We start from the raw sequence: 17,674 nt of genomic DNA on the forward strand, positions 1-17,674 counted from the left end.
CTAGACGTTTTTTAAAAAAATAAACATAAAATATTGGTATACAATTGAGTAATTTAGCTGCCTAATATCAGTTCTCAAACAGTTAATCCCATGCATTCATATCTTCTAAATAATCACTAACTTTATTTAGAAGATATGAATGCATGGGATTAACTGTTTGAGAACTGATATTAGGCCTAATTTTATTCCTAATTCCATAGAATTCCAAAGAATTAGGAATAAACACCGAAATTAAAGTAATTTTTATCGTTTTCAGCCATCCTAACTTTACATTTTTTTATGAACCCGCGAGATCCCGAATATCTCGAGGATCTCGCGGGATTCTTCTTATCGTGTCGATGGCAAACTAAGTAGTATCGGCCCAAAACTTGGCAACAAGTATGGCGCTATCTGCAGCGCTCGTCAGATCCTCCTGCGTGCAGGTGTTCGGGCACGCAGGACACGATGTAGATGTTCCATCGTTTGGGGAACAGTGCCGCACTTATTTCCAATCCTGCGGAATCTCGAATTTGCGATCTCGAGTCGGGATTGTATTCCCTTATCAGTGTGTAGTGATCCTCATTATTAGAACGAATCAGAAAACTCACCATACTAAACACTCCAGAGGCAACCCACACGATCAGGCTGGCGTTGACAGAGCCGGTGTACTTCAGCACGCCTGTCGGAGACACGAAGATGCCGCTGCCGATGATAGAACCGACGATCACCGTGATGCCGTTCAGAAGTGACATCTTGGCTTCCAGAGCACCCCCATCCTTGTTCTCTGGGTCCTCGGAGGGTTTCAGGGCTTCCGCCTCGCATTCTTCCTCGGTTGATTTGCTTTTCGGGGACCTGTGAAGATTTTAAAATGGTTAATTTCAACGGTACAGTAGGCACTTACTTAAAAAAAAGCTAACCTAAGCATTTCGACGCGGCTATTCAACCCGGAAACGCAGCCACCATTATGGGTACATTTGCACCAGGTACGATTGGAGGTAGGCTTTTTAATTAAGGTTTAGTTTAAGTGTTAGTTGTACATGTACATAATTTAGTTTATTTTGAGTTTTGTTTATTTGTTTTACTTTTATTTCATTTTATTTTTCTTTTGTTTGATATTTTTGTTCTGTAAGTAATCATGACGAAATGACGAAACCGCCTAAATTACAACACCCCTGACCTCTAACCCAAACTGCAGAGTACATTCGTCACCATAAACAAATCAGGGGAGTTAAAATGGCCACATCGAAGCAATTCATGTATGAAAGCAATATTGCAATTTGACATTTGCGCATATGTGCGCAATGCAAACAATGCAACGACCTCCGTGGTCCAGTGGTTGAGCGTCCCAGGTTCGAATCCCGGTGGGGACATATCACAAAAATCACTTTGTGATCCCTAGTTTGATTAGGACATTACAGGCTGATCACCTGATTGTCCAAAAAGTACTGATGTAAGTAAGTAGTCGTTACATGAGCCATGTCGGGGGCCTTTGGCGGCTCAATAATAACCCTGACACCAGGGTTGATGAGGTTGGTAATTCACCTCTCAAACCACACGATAGAAGAATGCAAACAAATGTCAAAGCAATATTGCTTTCTGAGATGAATTGCTTCTATGTGGCCATTTTAACCCCCCAGGTGCAGTTTTAGCAAGCCATCAGTTCGTTGACTCAGGATGTAGACTGGTACGATTGAATAATGGGCACTTGTAATACGTGTGACTTGTGATTGTATTTTACAGTCCTACCGCACTTGTGTTCAGTGATTCTCAAACTCTTAATAATCACTTTGAGGACCTTTAAAATAATATAGATGTCATCATCATCATCATCAGCCGTACGACGCCCACTGCTGGGCATAGGCCTCCCCCAAGGATCTCCACGACGATCGATCCCGCGCTGCCCGCATCCAGCGCTTCCCGCGACCTTCACCAGATCGGGTATATAATTATACAAAAATACAATGTAAGGAGAGAAGCATCTATAAAAATAATTATTGTTTAATATTTTGATCAAATTATGTATAGAATTAGGTTACTACCAATCTCATCTTGTCTTCATGTTTCTGTGTACAATAAACTTCATCATCATCATCACCAGCCCATTAACGTCCCCACTGCTGGGGCACGGGCATGGATAGGGAGATCGGGCCTTAAACCACCACGCGGACCCAGTGCGGATTGGTGGTTATTAACGACTGCTAGTGCAGCCGGGACCAATGGCTTAACGTGCCTTCCGAAGCACGGAGGAGCTCGAGATGAAAACTTTTCTTTTTTTGTGGTCACAACAAACTTAATATAAGTTAATTATAAAATTTTATATTGTAAGGAATAAGAAAATGTAGATGCCATTTTCAACATTGGTGCTTATTCCTGTACACACCATATAATTTCATTTTAAGTTATACCTGTCATTTTTTTATCCGCTGAAAAAGAAAGGGACGGATAATATTGCACTGACAGCATGAGCGAGATGCCTATGTTATTCGCCCAGGTTATACATTCATTTTAAAATTATGTAACAGTTGTCAAATCATCCGTCCCTTTCCTTTTCGGTAGATAAGAAAATGACAGGTATAACTTAAAATAAAATTAGGATGTGTCTGCAGGAATCTGGTTATTATGAACTTAGATAAAAAGAGTTAAAGCTGACCTTCTGTTAAATGCTCTGACTCCCACACTCGCCGCCACTGTAGCTATTTTCCCGACCATCTTGATTTTATTCGTTTAAGGCCCTGCGCAGACGACAGACTATCCGTGACGCACTTTTTAGTCTGTGAAAATATAACCTATGCAATTATATGCAGTAACGCACACGACGCGCAAAAATTCCGGCGCGTTACTGCATATAATTGCATAGGTTATATTTTCACAGACTAAACGGATAGTCTGTCGTCTGCGCAGGGCCTTATGGTTATGTCTTCAAATAGAATAAACTGAATCAGTCACTTTCCAGGTTACGTTCACCATAAACAATACAGATGGCGTTGTACAGCTTTAACGTGATAATTACCTATTTTCTCATTACTCGGGTAAGTACATAATTGTTCCAAAATACAATGTAATGGCAGAAGCATATATAAACATAATTGTTGCTTGATATTTGGATCACATCACTACAAAGTCGCTTTTTCTGTCCCTATATCCCTATGTACGCTTAAATCTTTAAAACTACGCAACGGATTTTGAACCGGTTTCTTTTAATGGATAGAGTGATTCAAGAGGAAGGATTATATGTATAATAACATCCATTAAATAGTGGAGAAATACTGTTATTTTTGAGGTTTTTAATATGATGTCGTAAACAATTTCATTTTTTCCTCGGCATTGCACCCAAGCGAAGCCGGGGCGGGTCGCTAGTTATGTATAGAATTTCGTAGCCACCGATATTGCTTCTCTTTATTTTGATCAGAATAATAATGGGTGGAAGACGTCAATTGCGCCTGGAGATGTAATTGATTGTAATTACACACATCGTAATTGACATCGTAACTCATCAGTATTCGTTACGGTGTACTGACATACTGTAGATATACAAAGTTACTGAAAGTGTTTTACGATGTGATCAAAATTGTAACGTCGTTTACAAAGACAATAAGTACATTTATGATCAGTAAGTATAGTTTGTGAGTGTCATTTTAAAATTAACGACTTTTAACCTGATGCGTGATTACAATCACGACTTAGTAGGTACAGTCATGAGCAATATCATGTACCCACTTTAGAACCCTGTCGCACTATCATATTTGACATTTAATGAGACTAATGGTGTAATTTGTCAAAAAAGTTAATGTGACATGGTTTCAAAGTGTGTACATATTAGTACTCGTGACCGTACATACTCATATTCTAAATTCAAAAATGTATTCAGTGGGTAACATAGCTACACTTTGAATCATCATTTTTTACATAACGAACGTCTCATCCGCCTAAAACTACAGCAGCTTCTCACAACCTGTATAACCGGGGAAAAGAAGCTGCAAGAAAAACCTCGGCACAGGGCCCTAGACGTTCTTTAAAAAATAAACATAAAATATTGTTATATACAATTTAGTAATTTGACTGCCTAATATCAGTTCTCAGACAGATAAACCCATGCATTCATATCTTCTAAAATGAACTACTAATATACGATAGATAACCATACTAATATTATAAATTCGAAATTAACTGTGTATAAGGACGAAAGACCGTATTTCTGGACACCTGGTTGATGGTTACCATGAGTGCGAGTGTGGAATATCACCACAAACTATAGCCCACCTTTTGTGCTATCCTAAGTGCCCCATCTACACTATTATTTTACGAAGCCACTGACAATGCCGTAAGCGTGGCCAATTATTGGTCAGCAAAAATTTAGTATCGATCGGCATCGACTTGCATATGTTTATTTTTATTTTTTTAAAGAACGTCTAGGGCCCTGTGCCGAGGTTTTTCTTGCAGCTTCTTTTCCCCGGCTATACAGGTTGTGAGAAGCTGCAGTAGTTTTAGGCGGATGAGACGTTCGTTATGTAAAAATTGACGATTCAAAGTGTAGCTATGTTACCTACTGAATAAAGATATTTTTGAATTTGAATTTGAAAGAAGAAGACCGTATTTCTGTATACTAGTGTTTTCATTTGTAGATTAGCCACAAATGGCCTTAACGACTTGACCACATAATTGGGGAGCACTGAGGGCTCTCACGCGGTACAAAATTTAGGACAACAGGCCTGAGGGTGCCATTGAGGCGCGAACCTCGTCTCAGGGCGTCGTCTGAGAAGATTTTATTTGAAAGAATTAATCGACCCTAGTCGGCCGATAGCGCTGAATGAATGACGCGTCGACGACGCTGCGGTCGGTATCGGGTCTCTGAAGTGTTTGTTGTCGCGAGCTGGGGTGTTAAATGGGGGGGGCTATTGGTCTATTCCCCTTCGCGTGGGAAGATCAGATTGAAGAAGGAGATAAAATACGGTCTTCGGTAGTAGTCTCACTCTAGATTTATTATTTTTACGAATTTATTTATTAGCTTCGATGTGGAAGCAATTCATCTAAAAAAGCAATATTGTTATTTACTTTTATATGCGCAAATGGCAAATTACAATATTGCATCAGGTGAATTGCTGATTGGTCACGTAGAAAAAAAAACCAAACGCAGTTGTGCGCGTAAACTGCGACGCGCTGTTCTTCAAAGATGCTATGCCTCTAAAGCCACTAACTTGCACAATATAACAACTAACACGTATATATTACATAGGTAACACTGAAACGTATACATCAATGGGTAACACAATATAACACTACTTTGTATATCAATCTGAATGACCGGTGAATGTGTACCGGCCGGTCGAGACGCGAACTGTGAATACTCTAAATTATGTCTTCCGGGATCACAAGTGATGGGTAAGTGCGAGATTGCTCTGCATTATATATTGCATTTGTATCTATATTCACACTATGTTTTTGTCCGGCCAAGTAGTTAATGCTATCGGCGCCAAATCACTACATAGTACAAAACAATGTCGCTTTTTCTGTCCCTATATCCCTATGTACGCTTAAATATTTAAAAGTACGCAACGGATTTTGATGCGGTTTTTTTTATAGATAATAAAAAAAAAAAATTAAAAATAATTTTTTTTTTGTTTTTTTAATTATTTTCCTATCCATACTTTTGCGACGGAAAAATCCACTTGATATCGACTCAGAATCATGGTCTGAATCATCCCTCAAAGTTTTCGTTACGATGTCACTAACACCCTGTATACACAGAACTATATAAAACTTAATTTTAATTCTCTCTCTCTCTCTTTATTTAAGAGCTGCGCTCTTGTCGGTGGAGTAATAGCCATCCATTTTCATTACTCCATAGATAGGGCGTGTAGAACGGTGGTTGCCCAAATCGCCTTCCGTTCCGCAGTACACCGACCAATTTCTCAATCGCTGATGTTCTAGCTAGAGCCCTACCAGAATCCATTTCCTCGGCTTTCCTACTGCTGCTAATTAAATTATTTTTCTTATTTATTTTTTTATTATTAGAGTATAATTTGTTCCATTTCAGAATGTATTTGTTTGTCAAGTCACAAGTAGTCAAAAACGGATTGAATTACGTATTTATCAAATTGAGTACTTATAAGAAATAATTAGCTTTATATCAGATAAATAATTCATATATTATGCCGCCATGAAGTCGTACCTAATTTAAAAAGTATCATGAAGATATCGTTCGTAGCAATTGCTACGAAACTCGTAGGCGGCGTAGTTCGTAGGTGGTAATGACGTAGGCGGAAGGTTTCAGTGGGTGGTAAATAGAGATAGCATTTTTCTCTTGATATGGATTTGACTTATTATTTATTCGTAATGATTTGATGAATATAAATTGAGAACTTTATACTTGTGATAAATTACTGAAATTGACCTATAACATTTTCTAAGAATGTAATAATAATATTAAAACACTTTAACATAACATAAACTGCCTATATACGTCCCACTGCTGGGCACAGGCTTCCCCTCAATCAACCGGAGGGGGTATGGAGCATACTCCACCACGCTGCTCCACTGCGGGTTGGTGGAGGTGTTTTTACGGCTAACAGCCGGGACCAACGGCTTAACGTGCCCTCCGAAGCACGGAATCATCTTACTTTTTCGGACAATCAGGTGATTTAAGCCTGAAAAGTCCTTACCAAACAAAGGACTGTTTTACAAAGTGATTTCGACAATGTCCCCATCGGGAATCGAACACGGACCTCCAGATCGTGAGCCTAACGCTCTAACCACTAGACCACGGAGGCAGTCTGTATAAAATGTCTGATATAAATATTATATTCTTTAATTATATAATCTAGGGATACGCAGTGTGTGTCGAGTCCTGGCAAGATGGCGGAACGACCTGCAGAAGGTGGCTGGAAAGCTCCTGGATAGATAAAGCTGGGCTTTTTGGAAAGGCCTATGTCCAGCAGTGGTCTGCAATGGGCTGATGCTGATAATGAGTCTAGTTATCTTATACAAATTACTACTTAGAAAATTAATGATATTGAACAATGCTTATCTACCAAAACCTATCATCATGTACACAAAAAATCAAAGGAATCAAAGGAATGAGTGACATAATACATACATTTTCGGCAATTTCCACGACGTTAGTGGTAGATAAACGAACATCGATAATCCATTTGAAGAATTTAGGTCACACTTCTATTGTATCCAAATAATACATAGTTTAAGTATATATTTTATTTTTTTGACGTGACTTATTGTACATTTGCCGCAGATGGCATTAGCTACTTGGCCGGACAAAGGTTACGTATAAAGTAGGTAAGTATTAGTACTTATTGAAAATATTACATAGGAAGTACAGTCATGAGCAATATCATGTATCCACTTTAGAACCCTGTCGCAATATCATATTTGATATTTAATGAGACTTACGGTTTAATTTATCAAAAAAGTTAATATGACATGGTTTCAGAGTGTTATATATTAGTACTCGTGTCCGTACAACAAATTGGTTGTTTGACAGTTTTCTGATGTACTTATTTTTAAAAAATTACAAACGTTTATTTTACCCTTTTATACCCTCCTTAAATATTTTTCATTCGCGAAAAAGCTTTGTAATAGAAAAGAACATATATTTTTCTTCATTCATTTCAAATTTCGCGCTAAAACGGTTGATCACGTGACATTTCGCAGTGACATGGCATTAACTACTTGGCAGGTGAAATGGTGAGCGCTGAGGGCTCTCGGTCATGTAAGTAAGCATGAATGAATCAACCAAATATAAAAAATATGGTTTACATATCGTCGCCTTAAAGTGATATCACATTTCATTTCTTCAACTAAATATCGATTTTTTTAATTAATTTCAATCCGAGTAACTGCCTCTGTGGTCTAGTAGTTGAGCGTTGTACTCACGATCTGGAGGCCCCGGATTCGAATCCGGAAGTAATGTCCGAAAGTAAGATGATCCGTGCTTCGGAAGGCACGATAAGCCGTTGGTCCCGGTTACAATTTACTGATGTGAGTAATCGGTACATGAGCCATGTCAGTGCCTTTGGCGGCTCAATCATAACCCTGACACCAGGGTTGATGAGGCTGGTATTCCACCTCACAACCCACACGATAAGAATCAACCAAAAATTGCAAATTGTTAACCGCGTTCAGATATTATTAGTAGTGTCAAAGTCCCCTTACCATTTAAGTACAGGATTCCTTTCAATTGCAATTCTTTGACTGGACAAAAGAGTCTGGGAATCGCCGTCCTGTGGGGTTCTCATTCGCTTCCTTATTCAATTGGAGGTATTTTTAGAATATAGAGCAATACACACATACAGACTTGGTATTCGAGTCTTAACCCGTATTCTAAGATGTCCACTCGACTCGGCCTCATCTGAGTATTTTAATATTGTAAGTTGACATTTAAGTCCTTGATTTGAGGGCTTTACTCACTGGAGTCGCGCATACCATACTGCCAACATAATAGTACGAAAATAAAAACGCCTACTGGAGTAGTCCTTGGCTCAATCATAACCCTGCACCAGGGTTGATAAGGCTGGTATTCCATCTCACAACCCACACGATAAGAAGAAGACTAAATGGGAAGCAATTATTGGCTCCTAAATATTATCGTCTCTTGGCCTCAAGGTATTCCTCCAACTCAGCTCAAAAGCACCTCCAATACTAATGGGCTGTAAAGTATTTTTTTCTTCAGATGACTTGTAACTTAGTTCTGCCCATCTCGACAGGGTATTACGAGCGTGAATTCTAAATTCAAAAATTTCTTTATTCAGTACGTAACATAGTTACCTACTTACTACTACAGGAGCTCGGTGGAGCTTTGTTGCGGAGCTCGGTGGCGCAGCAGTAAACGCGCTCGGTTTGCGATTGTTGAAGTTAAGCAACTTTCGCAAAGGCTGGTCATAGGATGGGTGACCACAAAAAGAAAAGTTTTCATCTCGAGCTCCTCCGTGCTTCGGAAGGCACGTTAAGCCGTCCGCCGTACTTCTTGTTACTTAGTTAGTTGTTGTTCTTTTCTATATATGTTGTCCTTATCTCTATATTTTGTGGCCATTATGCTCAATAAAGTATTTTATCTATCTATAATCTACTTGCCGTTTTACACAACGAACCGTCATCCGCCTAAAACTACTGCAGTAGTTTTAGGCAGTGTAAGTGTGACTATAGTTTTGCATGAGTAGTGTAAGTGTACACATACATATACTTATACAACAAAGTGCACTAACCTACTCTGTGGGCTGAGCAACAGACTGTAATCGAACATGTGATTACATATTTAGCATTACGTATAATTTATTTATCGACAATTATCACACTGAACTTTGACATTCATATCACAGAGATTTCTGGCGTGTGTAGATCGCATAATGTCGGTGCTCAATTTATTAAATAACGTTAAGTTTATATGTAATAATTACCGGGTGAGAGCCTTCAGCGCTCCCTATTTGTCCGGCCAAGTAGTTAATGCCACCTGCGACAAATCTACAACAAGTCACGTCAAAAAAAAATGCAGTAATGTAATTTTTTTGTTATTATATAAAAGTTTAGTATAAATAAGTGTACCTTTGTCTACATATAATGACATTTGCATGCCAACATTGTTGTGGCGAAACATGTATTGTACCTGTCTCTAATACCCACTTGTCACCTTATTCACCATGTTTGACGCAAATAAAGTTTCTATTCTATTCTAAATTATCCGAACTGGGTTATCACGGATTGGTTAAAACTATTCTCATGCAATTTAACATAATCAGTAGGTACATCACACATCACGTTATCATTGTAACATAATCATTTCACATGTGACAATAATAACTTTTGATAACATATTTTTTATTTTATTTATTTATTAGACACATCAACAGTACAAACACACAACAATTAATAATTATTTTGGGGAACGTAGCCCTCATTACTCCACATTTGTCCGGCCAAGTACTTAATGCCATTTGCGGCAAATCTACAATAAGTCACGTCAAAAAAATATCTCCTCTGAAATCAATACTTGCTAGCTTTAGCAACGGTCCCCTCAGAACTGAGAGGTAACATTGCATAATGCTTTAGAAAAGCACAAGGGGATATATGCAGGGGGTTCGCCCCTATGTAGGTCAAGGTTATTAGGGGGCTAGAGGTGACCCGAGAACTGTACAACCATAGCTTTGAGATGTAGAGATTTAAGCGTGAAATTGGTTTCTGTGATTTGAAAGAAAACATTACAATACAAATACACTTTATTGCACCAAAATTAAAAAGAAATAATTACAAAAAGACTTAATTAAGTACATGACAAATGGCGGCCTTATCGCTTAAAGCGATCTCTTCCAGACAACCATAAGGTGAGGAGAAATGACAAAAAAAAATTGAAAGATTGCGGGTACAAACTATGTATATTCAAATTCAAAAATATCTTTATTCAGTAGGTAACATAGTTACACTTTGAATCGTCAATTTTTACATAACGAACGTCTCATCCGCCTAAAACTACTGCAGCTTCTCACAACCTGTATAGCCGGGGCAAAAGAAGCTGCAAGAAAAACCTCGGCACAGGGCCCTAGACATTCTTTAAAAAAATAAAAATAAACATAAAATATAAGGTATACAATAAAATTGAGTAATTTTGCTGCCTAATATCAGTTCTCAGACGGTTACCTAATCCCATGCATTCATATCTTCTAAATAATCACTAACTATAATAACCTTTTTTGTAAAGTTTTTGTTTAACTACTGTCTTAAAACAGTTGAAAGGCAAATTCTGAATGTCAATGGGAATCTTATTGTAAAAACGTATACATTGCCCCTTAAAAGATTTAGTAATCTTATGTAATCGACTGACTTGTAAAGCAAGTTTATTTTTATTCCTGGTATTAACAATGTGCCAATCGCTATTTTTTGCAAATAATCCTATATGTTTTTTTACATATATATAAGTACAACTTACCAATAAATATATGCAAATAAATGTATACTTAACAGAACCATTAATATTTTTTTCAACCGGCCGCCGGCCGGGACCAACGGCTTAACATACCCTCAGCACGGATCATCTTACTTTCGGACAATCAGGTGACCAGCCTGTAATGTCCCTACAGTGTGATTCCTAAATTGTAATTTGTTATCTAAGTATATTTATTTTGTATATTGTTTACGGAATAAATGAAATTGAATTTTAAATTGTCCTTACCAAACTAGAAATCACAAAGTGATTTTTGAGATCGTCCCTCCCATAGGGTTCGAACCCGGGAACTTCGGATCGCGAGCCCAACGCTCAACCACTGGACCACAGAGACCGTAAGGCCGTTCAATATCATTAGAAATATTTTCATCGTCAGAATAATGCCTCATTGAAACGCAACGGGCGCCTCGGCGGGAGATGGCTATGTAGATATTGCTAAATATCTTATTACCCGACTGCGACGAATCAAAATGGAGGGTTGTGTGTTTGACCGCTTTTATTTAATATTCTTTATTGCTGCTATTTAGTTATAAAATAACTGTATGTTCGACTTTTTCCTACAACTGAATTTACGCACACGCACGTGTAGTTGTTAGTGCTATTGTTATAGCAGCTTCCGATTCCAAGACGCTGTCACGTCGCAGGACTTACACGCACGCACGCACGCACGCGCGCACGCACGCTCGCACGCACGCACGCTCGCACGCGCACACACAAACACACACACACACACACACACGGGGAGCACCCCCGCGCGTAAAAAAAGCAGTCTAGCTAGGCTGTGACATTTACTAGATTTGCATCCCACCTGTATCCCGAAAGCAGAGGTATATACTATTAACATTCCCACGTCGCCGACAATGTTTAAGTCCCAGGTAATAGGGGGCGAGGCTATTTCCATTAACCGGGCACAAATATATCACAACAATTACTTTGTGCCCTGGCTTCGGAAATTGCAGACTGATCACGCGATTGTCCGAAAGTAAGATAATCCGTCTATCGGACGACACGTGAAGCCCTTGGTCCCGCTACTTACTGATGTAAGTAAGTAGTCCTTACCAGACATGTCAGGGGCCTTTGGCGGCTTAATAATAATCCCGAGGGTTGATGGGGTCGGTAATCCACCTCACAACCCACATGATAGAAGAAGTCACGCGTTCTTCGAATTGTACCAAAAAAGCAACCAATGGAGTAGCGTGGCGTATGCTATGTACTCTCACAAATCGATGTTTAATACTTTTATAATATAGATATATAAAAGCAATTGGGTCTTCTCTCGTGTGGGTTGTGAGGTGCATTACCAACCCCATCAACCCTGGTGTCAGGGTTACTACTGAGCCGCCAAAAGCCCCTGACATGACTCATGTTACGACCAATAAGTAGTAACCGGGACCAACGGCTTAACATGCGTTCCGAAGCACGGAGCGAAAGTGGTGTGTCAGGATCATAGCAAGTGGAATTCCGTGGTCTCTGCCTACCCCAACGGGAAATAGGCGTGATCTTGTGTATATTTAAAAGACAAACGAATGAAAGGAATAAAAAGGCTTTTAACAAAAAATATTGATTGTTGTAGTATTTTTATATAATATGTAAGTCTACTTAAATTTATTGTTTATATTTTTATTGTGTTATTATTATATTTTTTTTTTATCTTTATATTAGTAAGTATAATTGTTCTTGTAATTTCATAAGATTTGTACGCGTATGTAGGTATGTCTATCTGTAGTATTATACACTGCATGTATCCTTATCGTAGTAGGTCAGCTGGAAGAAATCTCTTTTTTAGAGATAAGCTTACCTGTACTGTCTGATTTCTTTGTGTGTTTCTTTCTGTGTTCTATTGTGTACAAATAAATAAATAAATAAATAAAAAAATTTTCAAGTTTCCTGGCGATTATTTATATGGCTATTGTTGGTTGCCTAATGGATTAGAGGTGACAGGGCTTTTTTTTAATAGGAAGCATTTACAGTAAGTAAGTAGTTTAAATTCCAAGGTCACTGATAGACGATTTACTAACCGTTACCACAGGTTAGGTAATAGTTACTTACTACGTAACTGTTACTTCCTACCTAAACTTTTAGCATTTTTTAGCGCAGATTTTTATTTCAGACAGGCAATCGCTTCTGTAAAAAAGCCGGTCCTGTCAAATCTCCAGGTTACGTAAGCGGACCCTGTGAGAAACGAGATAGTGCTAGGGAGATGATGATGATGATTGCAGTAGTTGAGTTTAGAAGATATATTCATAAATTAACAGCCTCCGTGGTCTAGTGGTTAGAGCGTTAGGCTCACGATCTGGAGGTCTGGGTTCGATTCCCGATGGGGACATTGTCGAAATCACTTTGTGATTTCCTGACTGTCCTTTGTTTGGTAAGGACTTTTCAGGCTTGAATCACCTGATTGTCCGAAAAAGTAAGATGATTCCGTGCTTCGGAGGGCACGTTAAGCCGTCGGTCCCGGCTATTAGCCGTAAAAACACCTCCACCAACCCGCAGTGGAGCAGCGTGGTGGAGTATGCTCCATACCCCCTCCGGTTGATTGAGGGGAGGCCTGTGCCCAGCAGTGGGACGTATATAGGCAGTTTATGTTATGTTATGTTATTCATAAATTCACGACCTTAATAGAGTGAGAGCCATAAATTATAAAAAAGACCAATTACAGCCATCTTCGATACGAAGTCATAAGATGATAAACGCCGTATGGAGACAGATGATTAGTCCATCACCTGTAATGAACCATTATATCAGTCACTATGGCCGTTGCGTTGGTACGGTACCCATACCGCCTTGTTTATCAAACGGGGAGCGTCGGTTCGAACCCCGACCCGATTACTCTAGCCATAGAGGCAGCCAATCAGCTAGCGACACCAAACACTTCAGGACCCCGATACCGACCCCACCGGCGTGGTCGACGACTTCCCTCTTTTTTTTTAATTTATTTAAATGAAAAACTTAAACGGTAGATTTACAAATCATCCCCGCCTAACTTATGAAGTTTGATGGCGAGTAGCGCTCATATGCTTATATCTTAATTTACCTACCGACAGTAATACAAATAATATTACTTACAGCTATCGAGCAATACACTTTTTAGTTTTAATTTTAACAGATTTTTACTTAACTTATTATTTTGTCTTAACAAGCTTATTTTATTAAATATTTTTGGCACTAAATATGCCGACAATCTTTCTCCATAATAATTATTTGTTTTGGCCTCAATCAGCGCTTATCGCTATCGACCCACTAGGGTCGATTAATTCTTTCAAATATTTTCCCTCTCAGACGACGCCCTGAGCCGAGGTTCGCGCCCAACTGGGCACCCTCAGGCCTGTTGTCTTAAAACGTTGTACCGGGTGAGAGCCTTCAGCGCTCCCCATTTGTCCGGCCAAGTAGTTAATGCCACCTGCGGCAAATCTACAATAGGTAAGTCACAAAAAAAAAGTTTCGAACCCTGGTACCGGATTTGCACCATCATCATCATCAGCCCATTAACGTCCCCACTGCTGGGGCACGGGCCTTCCCTATGGATGGATAGGGAGATTAGATAGGGACTTGCACCAATGAGTTATTAATTTATCATAAGTGTAGTCAAACACAGTTGCCTCGACCATTATAGACGGCGATACGGCTCACCACCTATCACGTTGGTCTAACAGAAAGCTCGGTGAGGTGTGGGTACTTGGTTCATGTTGCGAAATTATATTTCGGTGAACCGTGTAGTCGGCATAAAGGGCTATCGGCAAACAATGCTTTCGATGAACATATCGGCGAATAGAACTTTCGGAAATCAATCTAAATATATAAAAGGAGAAACTGACTGACTGACATGTCAACGCACAGCCTAAACGGCTAAACGTAGGCACTTGAAATTTGGAAGGGACGTAGCTTAGGTACAGTAGAGGTGCACTAAGAAAGGAATTCCCGAAATTCGAATTAGTGGGAAAAATCCTTCCACGCGGACGAAGTCGCGGGCAAAATCTAGTTAGGTATATACTATTCTGAGCTCAATAGATGTACCTCTGTACATTTATGTTGTGTATATTAGACATGATACAATTACTCTGTCGGTTTTTACGACATGTCTAGGTAGACAAATAGTTGAATACGTTCAAAAATGTTTTATTTCGCTCCTGGTGCAGCATAGAAGCTTAAAACATCCAATCTTTGCTCCGAAATGCAGATTCTAAAAAGGTCATTGCAGGGTCAAAGGTGAAAGACATTTGGGGCCAACTTGCGGGTCACGGAGAGGTCCCCCGCCTCCTAAGCGCCCCCCGTCAGCCCCCTTTCATCGCCCCCTTCTATCCGGGGGGCGATCGATGCAACCACGTGTTTCATGATTCCATCTGACGCAACCGAACGTTGAATTTCGTTTGGCGGGAAAAGTGCCAGGGTTTTCCGGGGATTAGAAGGTGGGTTTACATATCCCGGCCAAGTAGTGAAGTTAATGTCATTTGCGTAATTGCAAATCTATAAGAAGTGACATGAAAAAAATGGTTCACATATCACCTTAAAGTGAAACCACATTCTGAAGTTCGTCAACTAAACCTCATTTTTCTCGTCACTAGAATCAACCAAGGTGGAACCACCCTGGCTGGCAGCCCCGGATCTACAGGGGAGTAACTGGATTGGGCACTGCTCTGTGAATTAGACCTCTCAGCGGCCACATAAAACTTATAACTTTTTAAAAAAATTTAATTATGTATATTTCGGTGGCTGTAAACTAATCGAGAAAAACTGTATTTTGAGGGGCGCCACTGTGAGGTCTCGCACCATCTAAATATTTTGCTAAGGTCACCACTGTCTAACTACCACAATAGTTGAGAGCTTATATTATAAGTAGATAGGTATGTGTTATAAGTAATAAAAATATTGTCTCATTGTATATTTTTATAAGTAAGTATGTATATATAATTAGTTTTTTATATTTTTTCTCAGCAGTGGGCGTCGTACGGCTGATGATGTTGATATTTTTTCTCGTCATACAGCGCATTGGGTTACACTGTAATGTTGTATTTAAGCTTTATAAATAAACTTTATATAATATAAAAAAAAAAAAAAAAATAAATTGTATATCTACGTATATCCGCATTGATACTGATTCGACGCATGCTTGTGACATTAATTCATATAAAATGAAATATATTAAAAAAACAGACTGGTTTTCTTGCATGATAGTATTACTTATTTATTATCTGTGTTGAATAAATTTAACTAATTTAGGTACATTATTGAAGTATAATATTGAATTAGTATTTGATAAAGAGGTTATCTGTTGTTTCTGTTGTAAAGTAGAATGGAAATAAATAGTTTTAATTTGTTTTGGATTTGACCGTGAACTTAGATGTATTATTATTATTACCTATATAAAAGTACTTATACTTAGTTTTAAGTACATTTTTTTATTTTTTGTTTGTTTTATTTTTTAGATGCCAGCATGATTGGTGCTATAGTTTCTATTCTGCTTATTCTGTTTTATTTAATGAATTACCTATTTTTTTTAAAAACTAATACTTAATAGAAAAATTGTCAAATCTTCAGGTTAGGTAAGCGGATCCTACGTAAATGGGACATCGCTAGGGAGATAGATGATAATGATCTAAGTACCTGTAATATTATACTCTTTAATAACTGTGACCTTTCGAACTCCTTCAGTCTACTGAAGGATTTAGCACGTGGGCTTACGTAGGGTAGACCCTACAACCCCCTAATCTACAGAATTCCCATCTTTGATTCCAGTAATATGTTATAAAAAGTAAAAACCATTATTAATCAATTAATAGATGCATTATGTATGTATACATAATAATACGTTATGTATATTATATACATACATATATTTTGTTTGTCGTAAATAAGTCGCAAAGCTTAAAATTATTTACGTAATCAATTATTTATTACGAAAATGTCACAAAGTAATTAAATTATTTAGCTATTATAATAATATATGCAAAGTATTTTATTCATACTCATTCTATCGTAAACACTTCCTGTATATTTAGAGGTCGTCAATAAAAATGTTGTTTTCGCAAAATATGCGCGTTAAAATATTTATTTTTACATTAAATTATGAATTTATGAGAGAATTATTTTTAAAGAAATAAATATAACCATCATACAAACATTATTTACCAGTTATTATTTTTAAAACAAACGCCAGGCCTACTGGTTTTTTTTAATATCCATCATATCTGAGTTACGAATAAAGAAATATACCTAAAAAAGCTATCTATTAGGTAAATGTCAAGGGCAAATATTTGAAACAACCCTTTAATAACACAAGATAATTTTATAAGCCACAAATTATAATAAAGTAACTCACATTTTGTTTTAATAATTTTCTTCTAAATCCTTTAATTCTTAATTCGTAGGGCACTGAACTGATCCTTCCCGCCTTTTTTTAACAGAGCGTGTGAGCTCGCCAGTAATACCCGCGAGACTGCCGTGCGCCGGTATGAGGGTGAATAGAGAATTTCCTTCCGTGTAAGAGGAAAAGAGATGAAGAAAACATATTGAACGTAAATGCGCAAAGCGGTGAAACTCAGCGACGAAATAAGGGGTCTCAGACAGGCCGGGTTGAATAGAAAAGCGGATATCCAGTTTGAGTAAAACTTTTAAGCGCGCTTTTGAAAATATGAATAAGTTGATGGAATACAAGTGATTTCTGATAAAAGAAGGAATAAAATCGAAGATAGAAACAAGATAGGTACTCAAAATAAAGTTCAAACGATCGCTCATTACACGGTTTTTCTTTTA

The 17,674-nt window shown here is 38.2% G+C and overlaps 3 protein-coding genes across 4 annotated transcripts in view; 1 reads left to right on the forward strand and 2 right to left on the reverse strand.

Annotated features, from left to right (window-relative positions):
• The window catches only part of LOC126377080 (Y+L amino acid transporter 2), a 33,566-nt gene extending 16,176 nt beyond the window's left edge, over positions 1-17,390 (reverse strand). Inside the window, exons 1-2 of one of the 2 annotated variants that reach the window (XM_050024737.1) lie at positions 17,241-17,390; positions 588-831 (exon numbers count right to left, since the gene is read on the reverse strand). In XM_050024737.1, coding sequence (XP_049880694.1) covers positions 588-831; positions 17,241-17,242 — 246 coding nt within the window. In that variant the 5' untranslated portion in view covers positions 17,243-17,390. Of the gene's footprint in view, positions 1-587; positions 832-2,629; positions 2,732-17,240 lie in introns of those variants that run through there. The other variant, XM_050024736.1, reaches the window with a different exon arrangement.
• The window catches only part of LOC126377253 (uncharacterized), a 215,036-nt gene that overhangs the window by 116,901 nt on the left and 80,461 nt on the right, over positions 1-17,674 (reverse strand). The gene's annotated exons all lie outside the window — the stretch shown is intronic.
• LOC126377052 (zinc finger protein on ecdysone puffs) overlaps positions 1-17,674 on the forward strand; it is a 78,744-nt gene that overhangs the window by 34,778 nt on the left and 26,292 nt on the right. The window lies entirely within an intron of this gene.

This window comes from Pectinophora gossypiella, chromosome 22 (assembly GCF_024362695.1).
Source record: "Pectinophora gossypiella chromosome 22, ilPecGoss1.1, whole genome shotgun sequence".
Taxonomy (NCBI): Eukaryota; Metazoa; Arthropoda; class Insecta; order Lepidoptera; family Gelechiidae; genus Pectinophora; species Pectinophora gossypiella.